Consider the following 24,830-nt stretch of genomic DNA (forward strand, 5'->3'; position numbering starts at 1 on the left):
GGTATCTCCCAGTCCTTACAACCAAAAACTTAGGGTGCCCATGGTCCATCTGGAGAGCCCACCCACCTGTATGCTCTAGGGAAGAGGGATGTGCTTTTCTCAGAGACACTCAAGGGACGGTTGTCAGCCCCTGCCTTGTTCAGAGCGTGACCCCCTGCTGCAACCAGATACCAGTACCTACACCAATCACCCCTGCCCCTCTGAGACTGTAGGACAGAGCTTGTACCACACACTTGATGAGCAGCTACCTGGACACCTGAGCTGAATCCATACAAGAAAACTGAATGGACTCCTAGACTAATATACCTGATAACAGCTCTCGCCAGCTGGTGACATGACGTCAGAGCTTCAAAGGTGAAAATAATCAAGCTAGCTCACTCAAGCTACCCATTTGGGCATATCAAAACAAAACAAAGCAAGAAGCTACAATACAGTAAGCAAACATAAAATAAACTAATACAATAACTTATAGATGGCTCGGAGACAACAGTCAATATCAAATCACATAAAGAAACAGACCATGATCGCTTCAACAAGCTCTCAAAACAAATAATCAAGGGATCTTCTAGATGAAAGCACCTTCCTGGAATTAACAGATGCAGAATACAAAAGATTAATATACAGAACCCTTCAAGACATCAGGAAGGAGATCAGACAATATGCAGAACAAGCCAAGGAACACACAGAGCAGTTGTAGAAATTAAAAAGGTTATTCAAGAACATAATGAAAAATTTAATAAGCTGAAAGAATCCACAGAGAGATAGCAATCAGAAATTCAGAAGATTAACAATAAAATTACAGAAGTAGATAACTCAACAGCAAGTCAGAGGAGCAGAATTGAGCAAGTGGAAGGCAGAATTGGTGAACTTGAAGATAAAGTACTTGGCACCAATATATTTGAAGAGAAATCAGATAAAAGAATTTTAAAAAATGACGAAATCTTAAGAATCATGTGGGACTCTACCAAGAGAAATAACCTACGAGTGACTGGAGTACCAGAACAGGGAGGGATAACAGAAAATACACAAAGAATTGTTGAAGATTTGTTGGCAGAAAACTTCCCTGGTATCATGAAAGATGAGAAGATATCTATCCAAGATGCTCATCAAACTCCACATAAAGTAGATTTTAAAAGAAAGTCACCAAGACATAATCAAACCTGCCAAAACCAAAGATAAAGAGAGAATTTTAAGAGCAGCTAGGGATAAACAAAAAGTCACCTACAAAGGACAGTCAATAAGAATAAGCTCGGACTACTCGGCAGAAACCATACAGGCAAGAAGGCAATGGGATGACTTATGTGAAGTACTGAAGGAAAAAAATTGCCAACCAAGAATCATGTATCCAGCAAAACTGTCTCTTAAATACGAAGGTGAAACTGGGACATTTCCAGGTAAAAACAATGTGGGTGGAGTCAGTGAAAATACAAGTCAAGAGAAATTCTATAGAACACTTACATGTGAATAAAAACTTAAATCGCTGTACAAAGATATGATAGAAATCTGATTGACTTTTTACAGGCTGAAAGTAGGTAAATCCAAAGATAGAATAGGCCTAGAATGAAACAGCAGCTCTCCATCTTAGGACCTGTGTGACCCTAGGAAAGTCATTTAATCTCTCTGAGCCTGTTTCCTTATCAGTAAAAATTAAGATACAACCAGAACTACAAAAGGTTGAAAAATTAAGTAATATATGTAAAAGCATGCAACAAAATGCATCGCACAAACTTTATATATATATTCCATATAAGACACTGAATGTATATATAAAATAGTACAGTAAACTGTACATTTTTTACAATCCTTTAAATGAACAAAATTCTTTAGAATAACTAGTATATCTTAAATTTCTAAGGCAACTATACAGAATCTACAAAATAAAACTAAGGCTAACAATATATATTAACATATCAACTTTCAAGCAACTTTCAACACAGAAAACAAACTCAAGTTGTAATTGTTGGCTCAAGGTTGCCTTCTCATGCCCAAACCATCAATGAAAAAATGATTATATTAAAGCAATTAAAAAAATCAGGTTTATTTTTCCCTACTTAAGCCCCAAATCATCTTGTAATATGACGTCTTATTTTGATACAATCCAAGAAAATTAAAGTTACTAATCAAACAGTGGCTATAAATGAAGAATGATAATATCCTATACTGTTGTGCTAATTGTATTTTTGTTAACATAATAAAATTAAAATTCCCCCAGGATGCCTAATGACCACAATCTGTTTAACAGAGGTGATACAGCTGCAGTTTGCATCTTCCAAACTATTCTTCATAGTTGTTTCTAAACCTGCTTTGTTACAAAAGTTGCTAAACTCAAGCCACAGGGAAGAAATGTTGGTGTAACCCAATTGCTCTTAAATAAACGTCAGACAAAGCGTAATTAAGTTTCTTAAGTGAATAAAGCAAAGTTCTCAGTCATAACTTTTCCTCATGTTTATGTATCAGAGTTTCTAAAATTTCACACTATATAGGAAAACCAGTTCAATAATATTTCTACTCAAAAAGAGTAAAACTTAGCTTATTCTCATAGGTGGGAAAAGTGACACTTGGAGTCCAATAAAACAATTCAAAAAAAAAGGAAATGTAAGCTAATATTCACCCAGTGCAACTATTTATGCTTAGTGAATTAAAAAACAAAATGACAACTTTTTTTCATTCATTGATCTAATACTTTACAGACCCTAGTATGTGCCAAGTAGGGGCTGTGGTGGTTCAGTGGTAGATTCTCTCACTTTCCATGCAGGGACCTGGGTTCAATTCCCAGACAATGCACCTTAAGAGCTGCCACCACCCATCTGTCAGTGGAGGCTTGCGTGTTGCTATGATGCTGAACAGATTTTAGCAAAGCTTCCAGACTAAGACAGACTAAAATGAAAAGCCTGGCAATCTACTTCTAAAAATATCCTATGACTATCCTGTGGATAACAAAGGTCCAATCCCATTAGGCATGGGGTCACCATGAGTCAGGGGCCTAGCTGAATAGTATCTAACAACAATATGTTCCAATGAACGTGCTACCCTTTAGGGGAAAAAGCAGGCTGTAATCAGGAAACTGGTTTTGCATGCGTGTATCTTTTAGAAGAGATTTATGGATATATACAACACAGGCTGTCTTACACCAAATTCTTCAACTGTTTGTAAAAAGGCTATAGTTCTACACAGTTTACAGAATACTGCCACATACAGTTAGCTTCTCAGTGGATTTAGTCTAAACAATTCCTTGAGGTAAGTCTATTCCGACTCACAGCGACCCTACAGGACAGAGCAGAACTGCCCCATGGGGTTTCAAAGGCTGTAATGTTTACAGAAGCAGGCTGCCACATCCTTCTCCCACGGAGCTGCTGGTGGGTTCAAACTGCCGACCTTTCAGCTAGCAGCCAAGTGCTTAACCACTGCGCCACCAGCCTTAGTTATCCAGTGCTGCTATAACAGAAATACCACAAGTCGATGCCTTTAACAAACAGAAATTTATTTTCTCACAGTTTATCTCACAGTTTAGGAAACTAGAAATCCGAATTCCGGGTGCTAGCTGTAGGGGAAGGCTTTCTCTCTCTGCCAGCTCTGCCAAAGGTCCTTGTCTCTTTTGAGCTTATGCCTCTGGGTAATCTTCATGTGGCTTGGCATCTCTCTTCCCCCATCTCTGCTTGCTGGCTTAGTTGTTTAATCTCTTTTATATCTCAAAAGAGATCGATTGAAGACACGCCCTATACTAATCCTGCCTCATTAACATAACAAAGACAATCCATTCCCAAATGGGATTATGACCACAGGCATAGAGTTTAGGTTAGGATTTACAACACATTCTGGGGGGGACACAAAATCCATAATAGCTCCTTTCCTTGAGGTAAACATATAAATTACTGTTAATTAACTCACTCACTCACAGCCAGGAAGAAAATCTGTAAATGATCTCTAACGCCAGTCCTAGCTCTTCTAACTTCAAATCCAGTGTTCTTTCCTCTACACTACTCTGCCTCTTTCAAAATTGCATTTGAAGATAAAGAATCAAGTCATTTGCCCTCATTTTTTATAATCTTTAATACCCAAGACAAAAAAAAGTCTAGGGGGAACAAATCAATTTTTATTTTCCTGTTAATCCAGGATAGACAGAGATCCAGGAACATGTACCTCACTATAATACATTCCAAAGGACTGCCCCTTTTAAGGTCTTATTTCAGTGGAACAGAATTTTATTGATAAAAAATTTATCTCAAATAACCAAGTCATTGTTAAGATTTTTAAACTTTTATTTCACAGATTTGTTTTAACTTGAATTAAACTGAATAACTGTTTCGGAGTGGGGGGAGCACATTAAAACAGGGACTGATATTCTACCATCTCAAAAGACGAAACCCTCTAGGCTAAAACTTTTAACAGTCCCCTCTCCCCATCTTCCAAAAGTCAGGAACTAACTTCATAAAAATTTAATCACGGTGTTTTACACTGACTTCCATCAGAAGGAAATTTCATTAGTCAATTTGGTACTAGAGTTTCCTTTTATTAGTTCTAAATTTAGTTTTATTTATATCATCCGTTGTTCTCCTATTGTGGAAATGTCTTAAATATGGAAAACGAATTTGTTTTCAGCAATGCCTTCAAAATTTATAACTTTACTGCCTCCCCTTTTCTAACCAAAGTGTATGCTGGCAGCAGAAACTGTTTTTCAGAACTACCAGCAAAATCCTTTGGGTAAGTTTTCTCATCCTTTTATGATGTAACATCTTTGCTTTTATGACTATTCTTCTTTCACCTGAACACAACATTAACAAAACATATCCATACGCTAATTTTAAATGTTACAATCACGGGTTGTACATTTCGTTTAAACTATATTCAGAAATTGCATCTTAAAAATAACTTTGGCACGAACATGTCAAAACTGAATCATATATTCTCAAATTGTATTTTGTCGAGTACTTCGGAATGCTAGAGCATCTTGTGTGAAACTGAGGTATTATGGATTAGGGCTTCTGAACACAAGGTTGTAAAGTTCTTCAAACTGGAAAACATTTCCAATGAAAATGTTTACAAATCACATATAAGAAATTTCAGAAGATATCACAGAAGCTCAGTGAAAGAAGGGTCACTCGCTTTCAGATTTGTTTCTTACATCTAGTTATCTTTTTACTCAGCAATACTTTGGAAAGGATGTATACATTTTAAAAGATAAACTGTCATAAATCTTTAGGGCTTTAATGCTCCTTATACCATGCATCACTCTAGAGCCTCGTAAGAATTAATGAATTGTGCCATGGCCACAAATTTGTGTAGTTGTATCTGCCACAAGACAAAACAGAATCTACAAAGACTGAATTGTTAAAAATTTCAAATACTAAAAATTGTCAGAAATCACAACTGTTATGCCTCTAAGAGCTATATTATTTCAAGAATTAATAAAAGCAAAATTTAATTTTTAAATGTCTGGCATGGGTACATAAAAAAAAAAAAATCCAGTGCCGTCGAGTTGTTTCCGACTCATAACAACCCTATAGGACGGAGTAGAACCGTCCCATAGAGTTTCCAAGGAGCGCCTGGAGGATTCAAACTGCTGACCCTTTGGTTAGCAGCCGTAGCACTTACCACATACATACCCCTTAAGCACCATAAATAAAATGGCCAAATAGCAGGAAATCTGATATGCAAGTGCCTTGAGAATGAAAAACAAGAACACCATACCCACTGCCTATGAATCACCTGATTTTATTTAATTTTAAATGATTTCTTGCCAGTGAAGACAAATAATTGCAAAGAATGTGCACAGCTAAGAATCTAAATGGTGACATATTAATAAGATGACTGTTACTTAACAGACCTAACAAAACCAATAAATTGAAGGCTGCTTTTTAAAGTTTTAAAATAAGAGTTTTAAAAATATTTTATAGTTTATGCTAGTTTATAAAGAGACAACAAAATAATTTTTTAATGAATGTACTGTTTTTCAAATAGGGTTTACATACACCATTGTGCTTCAGGTACTATGCTCTGAAGGACCACACATTCCAATTTTAAATTTCTAGTGAAATTCTTCTTCCCGAATTAAATCAACTGTTAGTGACTAAAAAGACTATCACAACACTTTCTGTCACCATTTATTAAATGTGAAACATCAAACTTATATATTTCTAGACCCTCAAGTTTCTGCAGATAGTACAGTTCTCAAGAAGAGTAAGAGGTAATGATAAAACTTCTACATTAATGTGCCATGGCTGATTCTCCCTTTAGAAAAGCTCAGCAAATTAAGTGTCCTTCTAAAATAAGAAAAAGGAAAGTTTCAGTGATTCTTGCGGAGCCCTAAAAGAAGACATAAAATGTGCTGGGCCTTGGTATTTCAGAAAACCTGTTACCTCCCCCTATGCCAGCACTTTCCACATACCCAATTCCACACGTGCCTAACAGTGGCAATATCTAGCTTCGGCTTGGCTTGGTTTGGCTTGTTTCAGCAACATCTGGAGTATTTCTCCAACTTAAACCTGCAGAGTACTTGTATCAGAATCACCTAATTGTTTACATGCAAATTCCTGTCCCCATAACACCAGTACATCTGAATTGGGTTTGGCCTTTGGAATCGGAGACCATTCCCATCCAACATCCTAGGTAATGATTCTGACTTTCTCAGTGAGCCACAAGTTTATAGGAAGAAAAAACATACAGTCCCCATAAGTCGGAATTCTCTCCTCAGATATCTATCTTTAAGACCTGATGGCCACCTCTGCCTTCAAAGGAGGTGCCTATCTTTAAGTTATGACACTATACCTGTTAGTTCAGTGGTTCCAACACTTTTATGTACATTAGAATCACCTGGAACTTTTAAAAATCCAGATAGATGCCTGGGTCACACCACATACCATTTATATTACAATGTCTGGGGTTGGAAGACAAGAATCAGTATTTCTCAAGATCCTCAGGTGACTTCTTTGTATAAGAAAGTTTGGAGACCATTGCCTTAGTTACTGGCTTTAGTAGATACAGATTAGAAAAATCTTAACCTAAAATGATCTGTAAAAGCCAAGAAATATAAACTATATTGGTATTAAATTAAGTTTTGAAAGTTCCAGACATATATAAAGTATTTCCCTTTTTAAAAATCTATTCCTAGGAATTTTTTTCAATGCATTTATTAAAACAGTGTCTTAAAGGATTACCTTTTTGAAAGCCGGAGTATAACTCTAAAGAAAACTGTTTTAAGCTGAATATAATATAGAATCACACTGCGTATCCGAAGTTCAGAGAAAGGTTCATCATTATTTCATTTGCACATTCATTACTATGTTTTCAGAAATCATCAACAAGCCAATACAAAAATTCAAAGTTCATGTTTTAAAAGCAACTCTAACAATGACGGAGCCTCGAAACATCTCACAACATGGATGAATCTGTAGGGAATTATGCTGACGGAAGTAAGTCAATCACAAAAGGAAAAATATTGTATGGAATCACCGTTATAAAAATTTAAGAAAAGGTTTACACACAGAAAAAACATTCTTTGATGGTTACAGGGGTAGGAAGGGGAAATTACTAACCAATCACTAGATAGTGGACAAGTGTCAACTTTGGTGAACAGAAAGATAGAACACAATACAGAGGAAGTCAGCACTTGACCAGTGCAAAGTCATAGAAATTTCCCAGACACATCCAAACACTTTGAGGGACCAACATGCTGGCTGTGGCTGAGGACTGGGGACCAGAGTCCCAAGGGACATTCTAGGTCGACCGGCATAACATTGTTCACAAAGAAAATGTTTTACATTCTACTTTGGTGAATAGCGCCTGGTGAGCGGCCACTGAAGATACATCTACTGGTCCCACCCTGTCTGGAGCAAAGGAAAATGAACAAAACCAAATACACAAGGAAAATATTAACCCCAAGGATTAAAGGACCACACGAACCACAGCCTCCACCAGCCTGAGCCCAGAAGAACTAAATGATGGCTGGCAACCACCACCAACCGCTCTCACAAGGATCACAATAGAGTGTTCCAGACAGAGCAGGAGAAAATGTAGAACAAAACTCAAATTCACCAAAAAAGGAAAGACAGACCAGACTTACTGGTCTGACAGAGACTGGCGGAACCCCTAAGACTATGGCCCCCGGACACAAACTGAAGCCACTCCTGAAGCCCACTTTTTAGACAAAGATTAGATAGGCCTAGAAAACAAACAATAACACATGTGAAGAAAAATCAAATATACGAGACCAAATGGGCAACTCATGCCCAAAAGCAAATAAGAAGGCAGAAAGAGACAGTAAAACTGGATGAATGCACACCGGGATCCTAGGGTAGAAAGGGGGAAAGTGCTATCACATTGAGGGGATTGCAACAGATGTCACAAAACAGTATGTGTTTAAATTTTTGAATGAGAAACTAACTTGAGCTATAAACTTTCACCTAAAGCACAATAAAATTGAAAAGAAAATATTCAGAAGTGATAGATAATGAAAACACTACCTATCAAATCTTTTGCAGAGAACTTAGAGGGAGTGATCTAACTGTCCCATTACCACCTGTTCGCAGCACCATCAGTAAGACTGACAGATGGGCTGTCACTAGTCTATATACAAAAAAAAAAGAACCTCGAATTACCAGGGTTGGTTACACAATTTAGGGTGAAAAAGAACAGGTTTACAAAAAGCAGCAGATAGAGCAAAAGAAGGTAATACAAGGAGAACTCCAGGTCTTGACAGTAGCCAAATATTTCCTAGGTGTATTCAGTATAAACCATCCCTTGCAAGACAAGGTGCAGGATAACAAAGGTGTAGTTTCTGAAAGAAGACAGGCACATGGTTTGTTCACTCAGATTCTCCATGAAAAAATCTTACAATACTGAGGAAAGCAGCCAAGGGCCAGCCACTTCCTTTGAGCTTGAGATAATACTGAATATTCAACAGGAATTATGTGAAACATTACACATAGTACATCCAAAAACCAAAACCAAACCCAGTGCCATCGAGTTGATTCCGACTCATAGTGACCCCACAGGACAGGGAAGAACTGTCCCATAGAGTTTCCAAGGAGTGCCTGGCAGATTCAAACTGCCAGCCCTTTGGTTAGCAATCGTAGCACTTAACCACTACGCCACCAGGGTTTCTTCACATAGTACACAGTACATACTAAGTGCTCAAGAAATATTACCTATTATTATTCTTTCTTTAGAAATAAGGTCTCAACGTCAGAATTTATTTCTTTTCACTAAACTAGGTATATGTCAATATTTTCCCACTCTTCAAATATTTCTACTTAAAAGTTGTTAGCTGTCATCAAGTAGGCTCCAACTCATGGCAACCTTACATATAACAGAATAAAATGTTGCCTGGTCTTGTGCCATTTTCATGATCATCAGTATGTTTGAGTTCACTGTTGCGACTATTACTATTACTTAAAAGTAGACATGTCAAAACCCCAGACTCACTGTATCTCTTATTTTTGTGACTCTCTTTAAAGGGTCTGCCATTCAAAACTTGGGCATCCATGAGCATGTTTCACTTTTATCAAAACTCAATATATGAAAATGTACACTGGGTAGTCACACTCATCTGATAGTCACCATATGCTTGATATTCACCATTCATGCAGAATTTAAGAGCTGGAAGGAACCACAGAATAATGTGGTCCTTGGTGTTTTGTTTAGTCTCCAATGGATCTGAAACATTACAGAATTTCTAATGTTGAAAGTTCTTTAGAAAACAGTCCACCTGGAGATCACCTTTCAGCCAAATAACAGATTTGCTCATAAAATAAACAATATCACCAGTGAATACTGTGTTCCTTTAAATAATCATCTGTATGAGATCAAACGATCAATATTTACCCTAAAGCAAAGATGAGAAGGTGGCGGGGGGGCTGGCAGGGAAGCTAGATTAATGGAAACAGAACAACCGGAATGGAAATAAGGAGAATGCTGACACGTTGTAAAAAATGTAACCAATGTTACTGAATAATATGTATAAAAAACCAAACCCACTGCTTTCAAGTAGATTCTGACTCATAGCAACCCTATAGGACAAAGCAGAACTGCCCTATAGGGTTTCCAAAGAGTAGCTGCTGGATTCCAACTGTTAACTTTTTGGTATGCAGCAGAGCTCTTAACCACTGCGCCACCAGGGCTCCAACAATATGTATACAAATTGTTAAATTATAACTTAATTTGTTGTGTAAACTTTCATCAAAATACAATAAAAAAGAAAAGAAAAACAAAAGCAACTCCAAATACTGTTAACACAAAATTAATTTTATTCTAAATGTAAAACAGCAGCAACACCGTTATCAGCATTAACTTTTTACATTATCTCATCCCTCAATTTTTGACTTGCTATTTTATTTCTCTGAAAGAAAATCGTAATTTACTAATTCACATCGGTGCTGATGGTATTGCTTGTTAGCACCGCTTTCTAAAATCTAATGACTCACAAAGGAAAAAATTTTAATTTCTACCACCAAGACAAACTAGTCAAGTATAACACACCATTTCAACTTCAACTTTATTCACTATGCGATATAATAAAATATGGTCATACCTGGTTAAATGTGTGAAAGTACCAGAAACTAAAATATGATGATAATAATAATCTCGGTGAAACATTTTTCAAAGTCATACTATACTTACATATTTAATATTTTAAATACTTTTGCAGCAGTTCTGAAGCCGCCACCGAGGCTTCCCCTGCTCTGCCACAGTCCCCCCGCCTCACGGCCCACCAAGCAGTGGTTTCTAACTGTGGCTTACCCCGACCGTGCTGTAGCCCTAATCAGTGTTTGATTTTGGCACCGAAGTCCTGCGCACATGCACAAACCGGTATCTTGGTGCATTCTCAGGATCTGAAGAGCCATGTTCCAAAAGTGATCCCAGGCCCCAACTTCACTGAAGAGGAAGATGTTCTCTGGCACACAGCTGTGATCAAGCCCATCTGAAAAGCAAAGGGTCCCTTCCTTTGCAGCATGACTTAGCACCTGGGTCTCCAAATATGGACACGGGAGGGATTGGGGTGTTAGATTTTGGGTGCCAATACCTGTCCCCTGGGGACTGGAAGACATAAAAGCTCCAAGCTCCCCTAGGGCAGGGAGCTTGTGGACTTTCGGCTGCTAGGCCCTAAGTTGCTCCTTGTTTGCGCAAACAATAAATTTCCACTTCCCGTTTCCCTTGGAACTGGTGGTGTGGCATCTGTCTTATTTCAATTGGCTAATAGGGCAGGACAAGAACCCATGTTAGGTTACAGTTTCAGCATACAGGAGCACATTTAACCTAAATTCAGCAGGCCTCAATGTTTCTGACAACTATATTAATGCACTTTCATTTTAGAAAAACAAATATCACTATAATCAAAAATTTGTTTTGAATCATCTCTAATGTTTTAGAGAAGCATCTTAAATACTAAAAGAATTCTTTCCTAAAGTTTTCCTCACTGCTCAAAAAAGTGACCATTTTGAGTATGACTTCTATAAAAATCATAATTAAATACAAGGAAAAAAATAATAGGGTCCCACCCTGGTACAGAAGCCACAAATGAAGCAGCTACTTTTACATCTGAACAGAACATATTACCTTGGATAAGATCTAAAAATGTACCCATTATACAATTCCACAAGTCAATATCGAATATGACCTGTGAACAAGATGCAACACTTCCATCTGTATGTTAAATTCAGTTGGGTACCTCAAAGCATAAACTAGAAATATTCCAACATCTAAGGAGCCCTCGTGGACCAATGGTTAAGTACTCAGCTGCTAACCAAAAGCTAGGTGGTTTGAATCTACCCAGTAGTTCTGCTGGAAAAAAGAGTTGGCGATCTGACCCTGTAAAGATTACAGCCTAGGAACTCCTGCCCTATAGAATCATTATGAGTCGGAATTGACTCGACAGCACACAACAACAGCACAACTTCAACATCTGTAGTTTGGAACGTTACCCAACTAATCGACTACTAACAAACCCTGGTGGTGCAACGGTTAAGCACTTGGCTGCTAACAAAAAGTTTGGCAATTCGAACCCACCCAGTAGAAAGAGAAAAACCTAGCAATCTACTCCCATAAAGATTACAGCCTAGAAAATGCTTCGGGGCAGTTCTAACCTATGAGTCGAAATCTATTCAAAGGCATCTAACAACAACATACAAATGAAACTCCTTCATCAGCTGATTACTGTCTCCTTACACAAAAACAATTTAAATATGTTGATTCAGACTAGACTGCATTCATTACACATTGGTAAAAATCAAAAGGACTAGCAAAATTAACATAGGGATTAGTTTTATGTGTCAACCTCGCTAGGCTAAAACCAAAAAAAGACCAAACTGGTTGGCATCAAGTCAACAATACCAAGTGCTGTCAAGGATAAGCAGAAACTGGAATCCTCATACATTGCTGGTAGAAATGTGAAATGGTACAGCCACTCTGGAAAACAGTCTAGCGGTTCCTTAAAAGCGACCTACGTAAATGGAAGAACACACCATGTTCATGACTAGGAAGACTCAACATTGTGAAAATGTTGATTCTACCCAAAGATATTTACAGGCATAATGCAATTCTGATCCAAATACCCGCAACATTCTTTAACAAGATGGAAAAACTAATCACTAACTTTACATGGGAAGGAAAGAGGTCCCAGATAAGCACGCATAATACTGACAAAGAAGAACAAATCAGGAGGCCTCACACTACCTGATCTCAGAACTTACTATAAGCCATGGGAGCCAAAACAGCCTGCTACTGGTACAATCACAGACACACAGACCAATGGAACAGGATTAAGAACTCAGACATAAATTCATCCACCTACCTATGGTCAGCTGATCTTTGACAAAGGCCCAAAGTCCATTAAATGGGGAAAACACAGTCTTTTTAATAAAAGGCACTGGCAAACTGGATGTCCATCTGTAAAAAAATGAATTAAGACCCATACCTCATGTCATGGATTGAATTGTGTCCCCCCAAAAATATCTGTCAACTTGGTTAGGCCATGATTCCCAGTATTATGTGGTTGTCCTCCATTTTATGATTGTAATTTTATGTTGAGAGAATTAGGGTGGGATTGTAGCACCACCCTTACTCAGGCCCTGATCCAAGGTAAAGGGCGTTTCCCTGGGGTGTGGCCTGCACCACCTTTTTCTCTGTCAAGAGATAAAAGGAAAGGGAAGCAAGCAGAGTTAGGAACTTCATACCACCAAGAAAGCAGCACCAGGAGGAGAGAGCATCCTTTGGACCCGGGGTCCGTGTGCCTGAGAAGCTCCTCAACCAGGGGAAGACTGAAGACAAGGACCTTCCTCCAGAGCTGAGAGAAAGAGAAAGCCTTCCCCTGGAGCTGACACCTAGAATTTGGACTTTCTGCCTACTTTACTGTGAGGGAATAAACTTCTCTCTGTTAAAGCCATCCACTTGTCACATTTCTGTTATGGCAGCACTAGATGACTAAGACAGAATTTGGATATCTAAAATGTGGAAGCGGTTTTGAAACCATGAATGGATAAAGCAGCAGCAGGGACAGAGGGCCAGCAGCAGAGAATTCCACAGTGGCAGAGAGGCAGCAGTGACAGAGAACTAGCAGCAGCAGAACTAGAAGACCAGCGCCTGATAGCACTGGAGCGAGAGAGCTGAGTGTCTGTGCACAGGAGGTTTCCTGGCAGAATAGGGTGCCTCTGGGCACTTATTGGTAGAGCTACAGAACTTTGGAACACTTGCCCCAGCAGGGCAAATGCAGGTGTGAGGAGCCAAGAAACCAGGAAGCAGGAGCTAAAGAAACAAAGAACACAAGAAGCCGAGCTGCCTCATTCTCAAAACATATGGCCATGACCTCAGGGGTTTCAAAGGGTGGAGCCATGGCCTCTGGTGTTTCTAAGGGTGGAGATGCCACTCAGATGGACTAGGAGAATTGTGCACTTTAAGTCGAGGGAACAGAGTTGCTGTCCCAGTGGGCCTGGAAGCTGGAGCTGAAGTCCAGGGCGGAGGGGGCTCCACTCAGAGTCTGGAGGGTGTGGCCAATACCTTGAGTCTAGAGGGCAGGGCTATTGTGTAAACTGTCTCAGAGAACAAAGGATTATTTTCAAAGCTTTGAGGGCTAATGTAATGTGTTCTGCTGACTTGCTTGGTGCCTGTTATGCCTTCTTTGCCTCAGTTTCTCCCGTTTGTATTGGAAATGTCTAGCTTGTGCCTGTTCTGCCATCATACCTTTGGAAGCACATAGCTTGTATTCTAGATTTCACGGATGAAGAGGAATTTTTGGATTTTGGACTTGAAGTTAAGACTTTTGCTATGATGTGACAGGGTGAATATGTTTTGCATGTTACGAGGATGTGATTTTGGGGGGGGCCAAAGGGTGGGATGTCATGGATTGAATTGCATGCCCCAAAAAATATGTGTCAACTTGGTTAGGCCATGATTCCCACCCAGTATTGTGTGGTTGTCCTCCATTGTGTGATTGTAATTTTATATTGAGAGGATTAGGGTGGGACTGTAACACCACCCTTACCGGATCACCTCCCTGATCCAAGGTAAAGGGAGTTTCCCTGGGGTGTGGCCTGCACCACCTCTTCTCTCTCAAGAGATAAAAAGTAAAGAAAGCAAGCAGAGTTGGGGACCTCATACCACCAAGAAAGCAGCACCAGGAACAGAGCGCATCCTTTGGACCTGAGAAGCTCCTCGACCTGGGGAAGATTGAGGACAAGGGCCTTCTTCCAGAGCTGACAGAGAGAGAAAGCCTTCCCCTGGAGCTTACGCCTTGAATTCGGACTTTCAGCCCACTTTACGGTAAGGAAATAAATTTCTCTTTGTTAAAGCCACCCGCTTGTGGTATTTCTGTATGGCAGCACTACATGACTAAGGCATCTCACACCATACACAAAAAGTAACTCAAAATGGAGCAAAGACCTAAATATAAAACCTAAAATGATAGAGATCATGGAGGAAAAAACAAGGACAATGCTAGGGGCATAAATATAATACAGACTATAACTAACAGTGCACAAACACCAGAAGATAAACTAGATAACTGGGACTCCTAAAAATTAAACACTTATGCTCATCAAAAGACTTCACCAAAAAGAGTAAAAAAAGAACCTACAGACTGGGTCGCATCTCTAAAATCTGTAAAATATTTTAAATCCTCAGCAACAAAAAGACAAATAATCCAATTAAAATATGGGCAAAGGATATGAACAGACACTTCACCAAAGAAGATATCCAGGCAGCTAACACGCACATGAGTAAATGCTTGCAATCACTAGCCATTAGCAATATGCAAATCAAAACTACCATGAGATACTATCTCACAACATTAATCAAAAACTAGTCAAAAAAAAGTTTGGAGAGGTTGCAGGGAGATTGGAACTCTTATACACTGTTGGTGGGAGTATGAAACGGTATGACCACTATGGAAAATATGGCGCCTGCTTAGAAAGCTAGAAATAGAAATACCATAGGATCCAGCAATCCCATTACTAGGAATAAATCCTAGACAAATAAGAGACATCACAGACATACGCAGCATTGTCTACTGCTGCTGCATCATTTACAACAGCAAGAAGATGGAAACAACCTAAATGCCCATCAACAGATGAATGGATAAACAAATTATAGCAGGTACACACAACGGAATAATACACATCAATAAAGAACGATGATGAACCCGAGAAACATCTCACAACACGGATGAATCTGGAGGGCATTAAAACCCTGTTGCTGTTGAGTTGATTCCAACTCATAGCAACCCTATAGGACAGAGAAGAACTGCCCTATAGCGCTTCCAAGGAATGCCTGGTAGATTCAAACTGCCAACCTTTTGGTTAGCAGCAGTAGCACTTAACCACTATGCCACCAGGGTTTCCTGGAGAGCATTATGCTGAATGAAATAAGTCAATCACGAAAGGAAAAATATTGTATGAGACCACTACTACAAAAAAAAAAAAAAGTAGAAGGTTTACACACAGAGAAAAACATTCTTTGATGGTTATGGGAAGGTGAGGGAAAATCACTAATTAGAAAGCAGACAACTGTTATCTTTGGTAAAGGAAAAGACAACACACAATAAAGGAGAGGTCAGCACAACTTGACCAAGGGGAAGTCATAGAAATTTCCCAAACACATCCAAATGCCTGGAGGGACGAAGTTACAGGGGCTGAGAACTGGGGACCATAGTCTCGGGGGACATCTAGGTCAACTGGCATAGCATAGTTCATAAAGAAAATGTTCTGCATCTTACTTTTGTGAGTAGCGTCTGGGGTCTTAAAAGCTGGTAAGTGGCCATCTAAGATATATCTATTGGTCCCATCCTGTCCAGAGCAAAGGAGAATGAAGAAAACCGAAGACCCAAGAAAAATATTAGTCCAAAGGACTAAAGGACCACATGAATCACAACCTCCACCAGCCTAAGTCCAGAAGAACTAGATGGTGCCTGGCTACCAGTATGACAGAGATCACAATAGAACTTACTGGTCTGAGAAAGGCTGGAGGAACTCCCAAGATTATGGTCCCTGGACACCTGCTAACTCAGAACTGAAGCCACTTCCAAAGTCCACCTTTCAGCCAAAGATAAGACAGGCCTAGAAAACAAACAATAACACACCTGAGGTATGTGCTTCTTAGTTCAATCAAGTATATGAGCCCAATTGGGCAATTCCTACCCACAAGCAAAGACAAGAAGGCAGGAAGGGACAGGAAAACTGGAGGAACGAACATGGGGAACCTGGTGTGGAAAGGGAATAAGGGGAGAATGCTGACACAATGTGGGGACTGCAACCAATGTCACAAAACTATTCGTGTAAAAATTTCTTAATGAGAAACTAATTTGCATTGTCAACTTTCACCTAAAGCACAATAAAACTTAAAAAAAGGCTAACGCTCACAGCAATACTTTCCATAATAGCAAAAATGTGACAAACAACCTAAATATCCATCAAGTAGATTGGAATAATATATTGTGGTTTATGGTAGCAGTAACAATGAATAAGCCACAATATGGGTAAATCTTGGAAGCAGAATTCTGAGCAAAAAAAGCAAATTATGAAAAATATATAAAGAAATTAAAAAACAAGTAAAACTAAACAATGTATTGTTTAGAGATATATGCAAATGTGGTGATCTATGAAATTAAATTAAGCAGGAGAATAATAAAAAATTTTCAGGGGGAACAGATGGGAGAAGATGCAGACAGACTGAATCAAGCAGCAGCAGAACACATAACTTATTTGCATGCTATATTCTTTTAATCTTTAAAATATTTCACACTTCAAAAAGGGAAAAGAGGGCTATGCGATCAAGACTCAGCCAAAAAAAAAAAACCTTAGGCTACAAGATAATGACCCACGTTTCTTTACTACTACTCAGGTGTATATAAGTCTACATTCCTTTACCTAGTCTATACTGGCCTTACTTTGGGGCCAGATGTTTCAGAATCCAGAGATTTTGGGGGGGATTTCAGAATGGAATATAATGCATATACTGTATACTCCTTCAATTCCTCTTGGGGGTCTAGGACAGCACCCTGAAATCAAACATCTGCACTGAAAAACAAAAATGCCCTCTGCTGTTGAGTCGATTTCAACTTATAGTGACCCTATACCAAGAGGGATGGGATATACAGACTACAAATGTTCTAACATCCTATCAAGTCAGATGTTACCATCAAATAGGTTTTACCAAAAAACTTGGTTTTAGAGCTTTTTATATATCAGAATTGTGAATGAGGGATAGCGGACATGTACTTGGAAAGAGGTTCAACTTTGCCTATTAGTAAATAGTAAATTCCATACCTCACTTTTAACCTCTTTAGCTAACTCACTTTCTTTCAAGATTTGCTGACTATTAAAATGCAAGTGGTTATCAGCGGTGGGAGGGAGAGGGAAAAAAGGGGGTCAACAGTCATAGGAAAATTATATTGATTAAGGGTAGGGTTGCACAGCCAATTACTGTAATTGCTGTCAATAAGGTGTATCCCTGATAAAATTGAATCGGCAACAGTTGTGTGACAGACGTATTTACAACAACAAAAACAGCTGCTGAGGCTGCTTATGTACAACCAAACACCTCATGGGATTTGGTTCCTGGTTTGGAGGTTTAGGATCATGCTTTCATGGGACATCCCAGTTAATTGGCCTAATAACCTGTTTAGTGCTTCTGTTCTACCTTCTAGTTCACTGTGTAGTGCCTGGGGTCTTAAAAGCTTGCAAACGGCCATCCAAGGCATAACAATTTGTCTCTATTCACATGGAGCAGCAAAGGAAGAACGAGAGTCAGAAACAGAAGGATATGGAATGCATGGCTACTTGCCTCCATGAACTGCATGGCTACTTGCCTCCATGAACTGCCTGCTTTGTCACGAGACTAGAAGAACTGGATGGCGTCCAGCTACCATTAGTGAACATTTAGATCAAAGACTCCACAGGTGAATGTGATCAAAAACGGAAAATGTAGAACAGAATTTCAAACTCTAGACTTGCTAGAGCCAAGGCGGGTGAAACTACTGCCCTGAGATAATCTTTGAACCTTAAACCAAAAGTATCCCCTGAAGTCATCTGAAAACCGAACAACAGTTTAGCTTAACTAGTAAAAAAGCTCTGCTATGAGCATTACCTTCTTTTAAGAACTATCTATATAGGATCAAATGCACAACAGCAACTGGAAAGATTAGATAGGAACCTTAGGGGGCAGTGAGTTTATGTTAATGAGGGAGGGACAACTGAGAAAAGGAGGGTGAGAATGGTTGTACAACTTGAAGAATGTAACCAATGTCCCTAAATTGTACATGTAGAAACTGCTGACGTGGTGTATGTTTTGCTGTGTATATTCTCAACAATAACAAAATAAATAAAATTGGAAGAAAAAAATGCAAGTTTTAAAGTAAGCTAATGTCATTTATGCTATAAACACCCAACCCAGTATCTTATTTCACAAAAGAAAAATATGCACAAAACATCAAATTATATAGTTGTTTTTCAATTTTTATTCTATTTTTTAATTTTTATATCTTTATAATATTCACATTTATTATACGTATGAAAAAATACACACACAATTTCAATTAAACAAATAACCAGCAGCAATATGAAAGTCTAAGCACTGTAATAAAAAATATTTTCCAATAATTTACAGGTGTAATAAAATCAAAGTGTTTTGTATTCTAAACCACTAAAAGCTATAAATGAAATTTAATTACCTTTCCCCATCAACTCCAGGCTAAAGTTAACAGTTTACCCAAGCCCAAATCGCACAGGTTATAATGACCACTCAATGAGGGGAAAATTATTATCTTTGAAATAGTAATATAAGTCAAAGCCCAAAAGTACAGATCTTTAGAAAGACATCTCTCTAGTGTAACCCTAAAATACAATTCTTTTTACCATAATATTTGAGTAAGCAGTATGAGGAGTTGAGTCTTGACAACAAAACATAGGTATTTACCCAAATTTTCAAACACTGCAAAGCACATGATTGAAAACTCATCCCAAAAATTATTACAGAAGCAAACTTCTCCCAAATTCCATTTTTAAATAATACCAAGCAGTATACACTCTAAAAACAATAAAAGGAATATATTCTCTTCAAACTAATTTAAGGAGCCACATAAAGCAAGTAGCCTCCCTGGGGAAACAAAACAATTCAGAATCTGCAATGATACAGCTTTGGAACTCTTCAGGATCCAGTTTATCTATGCTCCATGATTACAAGCACTTTCCTGATGCAAAGTCTGATAATGCCACTCATTCAAAATTATGTATCAAGAAATAGTTGCCAAAACAATCTTTCTTTTAAGGAAGGCATTAACTAAAAATATATTAAATGCACACAGGACAAGTGAACTAAATTTAATGAGCACTACAATGAAAATGTACCGAGCTAAGCACTTTACATAGGTTATCTCGCACAACATCTTTTCCTATAAATAAGAATTTTATCTTCTAAGGCTGGCCTGCTGAAACCATGAGTTACACAGTAACTTCTGTGGAGTATAACAGTACACATCCTGGTCTTACTTTTGTCATCTTAGGCAGGATACAGTTTTCAACAGTAGTTTTTGAGCCCCTGAGTGAAGTAACTGAGTTTTATGGCTGTGTTTTTATTAGGCTATACTGCTTGTTTCTTCTGTTAAAGACAAAATATTTATTTTCCACAGTAAAACCGAAACAATGATCAATAGCAAAATGTAGCCTAAGTGATAAGGTTTCAAATCTTTAAAATGATACCAGCCATTATTTCATCGGTATTTTGGGAAATATTCTATTATTTCATACCATGCAATGCACATAATTTAAAAGAAACCCTGGTGGCTAGTGGGTAGGAGCTATGGCTGCTAACCAAAAGGTCGGCAGTTCGAATCCACCAGGCGCTCCTTGAAAACTCTATGGGGCAGTTCTACTCTGTCCTATAGGGTCGCTATGAGTCGGAATCGATTCGACGGCAGTGAGTTTCTGGTTTTTTATTATGACATGCTTTCAAAAAAAAATAAATAACGTTTAGCTCATCAATTTGCAACAGAAACACCAGGAATCTCAGGCCAAATAAAGAAATAAGGGACAATTTTTGGCTAGGTGAGATTTACTGCATCTCAGAATCATGATAACCAACTAAAAGCAATAACATATTCTGTCAAGTCAGCAGCAGCTGATGTCGATTCACATACCAGAGTAAACGTCACCTTAACCAAAGTGTAAAGCGTTTGGGCTGTATTGCTGCTGCTGGGTGCCCTCAAGTCAATTTCATCTCCTAGATATCCCATGTGACAGAGCAGAACTGCCCCACGGGATTTTCTAAACTGTAATCTTTTAAGGGAGCAGGTCACTGGGTTTTTCTCCTGTGGAGCCGCTAGGTGGGTTCGAGCTGTCAACCCTTTGGTTAGCAGCCAAGTGCTTCACCATTGTGCCACCAGGGCTCCTTTTTGGCTGTATTAGGCAGTCAATAAATGAATGGACTAAGTTGTTTACTCAGTATGTGTAGTGTTTCATTCAAAATAAAAAGCCTTTATTTTAACGATTTACAAAATAATAAAGCAGAATGCATGATCATATTACATGTATAAACAGCTTAGGCTCAAGCTCAGGATAACCCTAATAAGCATGATTAACATCTCTAAAGACCCAAGAGATGAAAGTACACAAAATTTCTATCCAGGATTGAGTATGAATGTGATGAATACTTGAAATCTGCTGTACTATTTTTAACTGAACTTTCTGGCCTTAGGTCAAAGTTTTGCCAGCAAAATACCAAAGACAAAATGCTGGGAGTGAAGCCCAGAGGCTCTGCTTTGGCCTAGGAAAAGCTATGCCCTCCATGTAATCACATCCTACCTCCGACTGAAAACTTCTAAAGAATGTCATGATGTCACGCTCCCGTGAGAACACACAAACACCACCGTGGAGATCAGTAAAAGAAATGTCACACACCTCTGACACAACACAGTGCATGACATTCTGCACATTGTACAGAAAGACACACTCTCTTGAGCTAGCTCTCGCACTTTGGCCAAACAGGACTGAGTCACTCTGCAAATAATTCTAGAAACCTCAAAGGAGAACCAACTGCCTATGGAGACAGTCACTGGGAAGGGAGGAGACACCGTTTCTTCTCATCATACAGTCACATAGTCACTAATCTACTAAGCTGGGGGTAGAACTGAACATTTAAGTTCTGGGGCAAAATGTCTAAAGAATCCAAGGATCGCACACCCTAATTCTGATCCTCTAGAATTAATCTAATATCCAGAATATCTTTTTCATTTTCTTCTCCCCAGGGTAAAGCGCCCGTTTTTCCCATAAATGCATCTCCGCTGCACACTGTCTGGGAAATCTAACAAAAGTGAGAAATAAGCAAGGATTTTACAGTGCATTTCTAACCTGCAAAACATGCTCCTTTCTTAATCAAGAAACCAACTAGCAGCCTCTATGTGGTCGGTCATTCCTTCTCAAGAAAGGGATACAATGGCGAGAGACTCACTCTACAATTCAGATCGCGTCTTAACGTTAACTCTGGTGCAATAATCGAAGGAAATTTACAGAAATTAAGATGCACTCAATGGCAACTATGGAATGCTTAAAGACGACTGAAAACAAAGCCAGCGATGCGCTTCAACATTTCAGACTAAAAGGAGAGTGAGGTCAGCTGTCTTGTCATGCCCCCCAGGTGTGTACTCTCAACAGGGAGAGCATAAGGTCCCTCCCCTGCCTGGACCCAAGTCCCCACGCAACATGTCACTTTGAAAGTCGCTAGTCTGGCGTACGAAGGAGAGCAAATCCTCCACTCTATCCCCCCCAAACCCAGTGGGTATGCAGCAAAGAGGAGTGTTTCCGCCCAGTGCTCCCCGATAGGGCCAGCCAGGGATGACACCAGCTCTGGGATGCAGAAGGGCAGAACCAAGTGGATCTCTCCAGTTCGAACTTAGTGGCAAAAGTGTCTGGTGTCCGGCCCCGGCGGCCGGAAGCTGGGCGGGGTGGGGCAAGATCTCCGCCACACGGAGGGGTCAGCCCGGAGGGGTGGGCGAACGGAGTTTAGGGTCTGAACAAGAGGCGGGAGGGATCCCAGGCCCCGGCCACGTACCAGCAAGCTCTCCACGTTGATGGGGGAGCGAGGGTCTCGGATCAGCGCCTCCAGCTTCCTCTGGCGGCTCGCGCCAGCCCCGTCCCCGGGCACGGCCTCGGGGGCGCCGGGCATTTTCCCCGTCAGCAGGGGCCGGCTCATGCCGCCGCCACCCGGCCCGCACTCCCGCTTCCTCGCGCCGGGGTCCAGCCGCCTCGGGGCCTAGCGCCCCCCTCGAACCACCGGCTCCGGGCGGGGCTCCGCCCGGGCCCACTGCCTGCCTCCGGCTTCGGCTGCGAGGCTCCGCGCCGGTCCGGGGCCTGCGGCTACTCCGAGGGGCTGGGCCGGCCCGGCCCGGTCCGGCCGGGAGCGGTGCGGGAGGACGTCTCCGCCCCTCAGTCAGATTCGCGCCGCCCGGTCCGCTCGTTCTCGGCGAGCTCCCTCAGGACCCCGAGGGCGGGAGCGGGGAGGCGGCGCCGCCACGGCCTCAGCCGGGACGGCCGTCTGGGGCTCCGCGGGCGGAAACCCAGGCTCGCGCCACTACGGCCGCCGCCAACCCGGTCTCATGATCGCCGCCCGCAGCCTCTACTTCCACAAGCCCCGCTTCCCTCACACAGCCCCGCGCGGCGGCCCGACTTCGGCCGCGCGCAGCCGCTACCCACAAGCCCCTCCGCCCGCGGCCGCCGGCGCGCGCCCCGCCCCCCGTCGGGCCCCGCCCCCCGAGCCACGCACCGCCCCCCCGTGCGCCGCGCTCCGCCCCCGCCTGCGCTGCCGGCCGCCGCGGCCTCTGCGCGCCCTCGTCTTTGGTCCTCTCCCCTGTCCTGTTCTCGTTCTCCCCTTCGCCTCCTTTCTGCTTTGCTTCGTTTTTCTCCTTTTTACGCCGCCTTCTCCGTGCTTCCTCCTCCTCCCCCTCTTTTGAGCTGTAAAAAGACTACATGACTGGGGGCGCTGTCACCGCCTCTTGACCCGCTGTGCTCCAGCTGGGGGAGGGGAAAGCGCGCCGGGGTCGGAGGTCTGTCCGCGGCTCGTCTCCCCTCCCGCCTGACGACCCCGTGGGTCCTGAGGCCGTGTCCCCTAACCCTCCGGCTGCCGGGTCCTGATGCCGCCGGGTGGGGGGGTGCCGGGGCAGGACTCGGCGACCGCGGCGCCCGGGTGGGAGGACGGGCCCGTCTGCGCCCCCGGCCCCGGCCCCAGCTGACTCAGCGCGCAGCTATGCGGGCCTTGCATCACAAGCGACCGCGAATCGTTGCCGTCGTCTGCAGAGCTCTTCGCTAGCGAAGAGCCTGCCTGGGCCACAAAAGATTGCAGTGGAAAGGCTGGCAGGGGTGTGCACCGTGCGCTTTGGGAGTTGGGAATTCTGAAAGAAGACATGAGGTCGGAATCCTAGTCCGAGAAGAGTTACTTCTGCCCCCAGGGCGGAAGTCCTGGGATCTCGGAAATCTTTCTGCCTGTCCGTGACAGTGTCTCTCAGCATGGGTTTAACATTAACCATGAAGGAAATTGGAAAACGGTAGAAAAATGCTTTCCATCTCCAGCCCTTCACGCGGTCCTTGCCTTTTGGGGGACAGTTAGAGGGCTGATATTCCACATTCCTCTCCCATCGTGGCCCATACCGTTTGTTAGATCCGCCCAGGGTGCAATCTGAAAAATATGTACCGAGACGTATAAAACTGTTCATAAAGCCCCTTTGACCCAGTAAATCCATTTAAGGAAGTACATTTCTAAAGGAAATGATCCAAAGGGGGAGGAAAACTTGCATAAAGATGTTTATAGCAGGGCTATTCAGAACGTTCATAATGTTTAAAACCTGGGAATGAACCCAGTTGTCCAACAATTGGGGAATAATCCAAACAAGTTCTGTCACATAAATACAAAAGAATCCTGGCAGGTATGCGGACTGTAGAGCGCATGAAATTTTGGCAACTATATGAAAAGACGTCTTGGAAATAAGGTTACATGAAACAAAAAATCCAAAATAGTTCGTACACACTAATTGCAATGTGAAATGAGTGCCCAATGGGAGGAGAATACAGAAAGAATACAATTGTTTTCAATTCATGGGCTATTTTTTTCCGTAAAGATGCTTAAGAGTACATCAAAAGCTCAAAAATTAAGAAGATTGTACTTAGATAAGTCGTTTCAAAAAAGCTACAACCTGATATCCATTAAATGATGAGAATCTTAAGAACTTTTCCCACTGGCGTGTCAGAGATAAACCCACAGATAATGTAATTTAGTCCTAAAACCACGGCCTGACAAAAGTAGCATTTTAATCAGTAAGTATTCCAGGAGCCCTTCTTTTGACTTTGTGTTAAAGCCACCCTCAC

General features: G+C 41.1%; 1 protein-coding gene across 1 annotated transcript in view; it reads right to left on the reverse strand.

Annotated features, from left to right (window-relative positions):
• ROCK2 (Rho associated coiled-coil containing protein kinase 2) overlaps positions 1 to 22,700 on the reverse strand; it is a 162,016-nt gene extending 139,316 nt beyond the window's left edge. The window contains exon 1 of the mRNA XM_064295034.1: positions 22,525 to 22,700. Within this exon, the coding sequence (XP_064151104.1) occupies positions 22,525 to 22,665 (141 nt within the window). The 5' untranslated portion in view covers positions 22,666 to 22,700. The remainder of the gene's footprint in view (positions 1 to 22,524) is intronic.
• Between the last annotated feature and the right edge of the window lie 2,130 nt (positions 22,701 to 24,830).

The sequence above is a fragment of the Loxodonta africana genome, chromosome 12 (assembly GCF_030014295.1).
Source record: "Loxodonta africana isolate mLoxAfr1 chromosome 12, mLoxAfr1.hap2, whole genome shotgun sequence".
Taxonomy (NCBI): domain Eukaryota; kingdom Metazoa; phylum Chordata; class Mammalia; order Proboscidea; family Elephantidae; genus Loxodonta; species Loxodonta africana.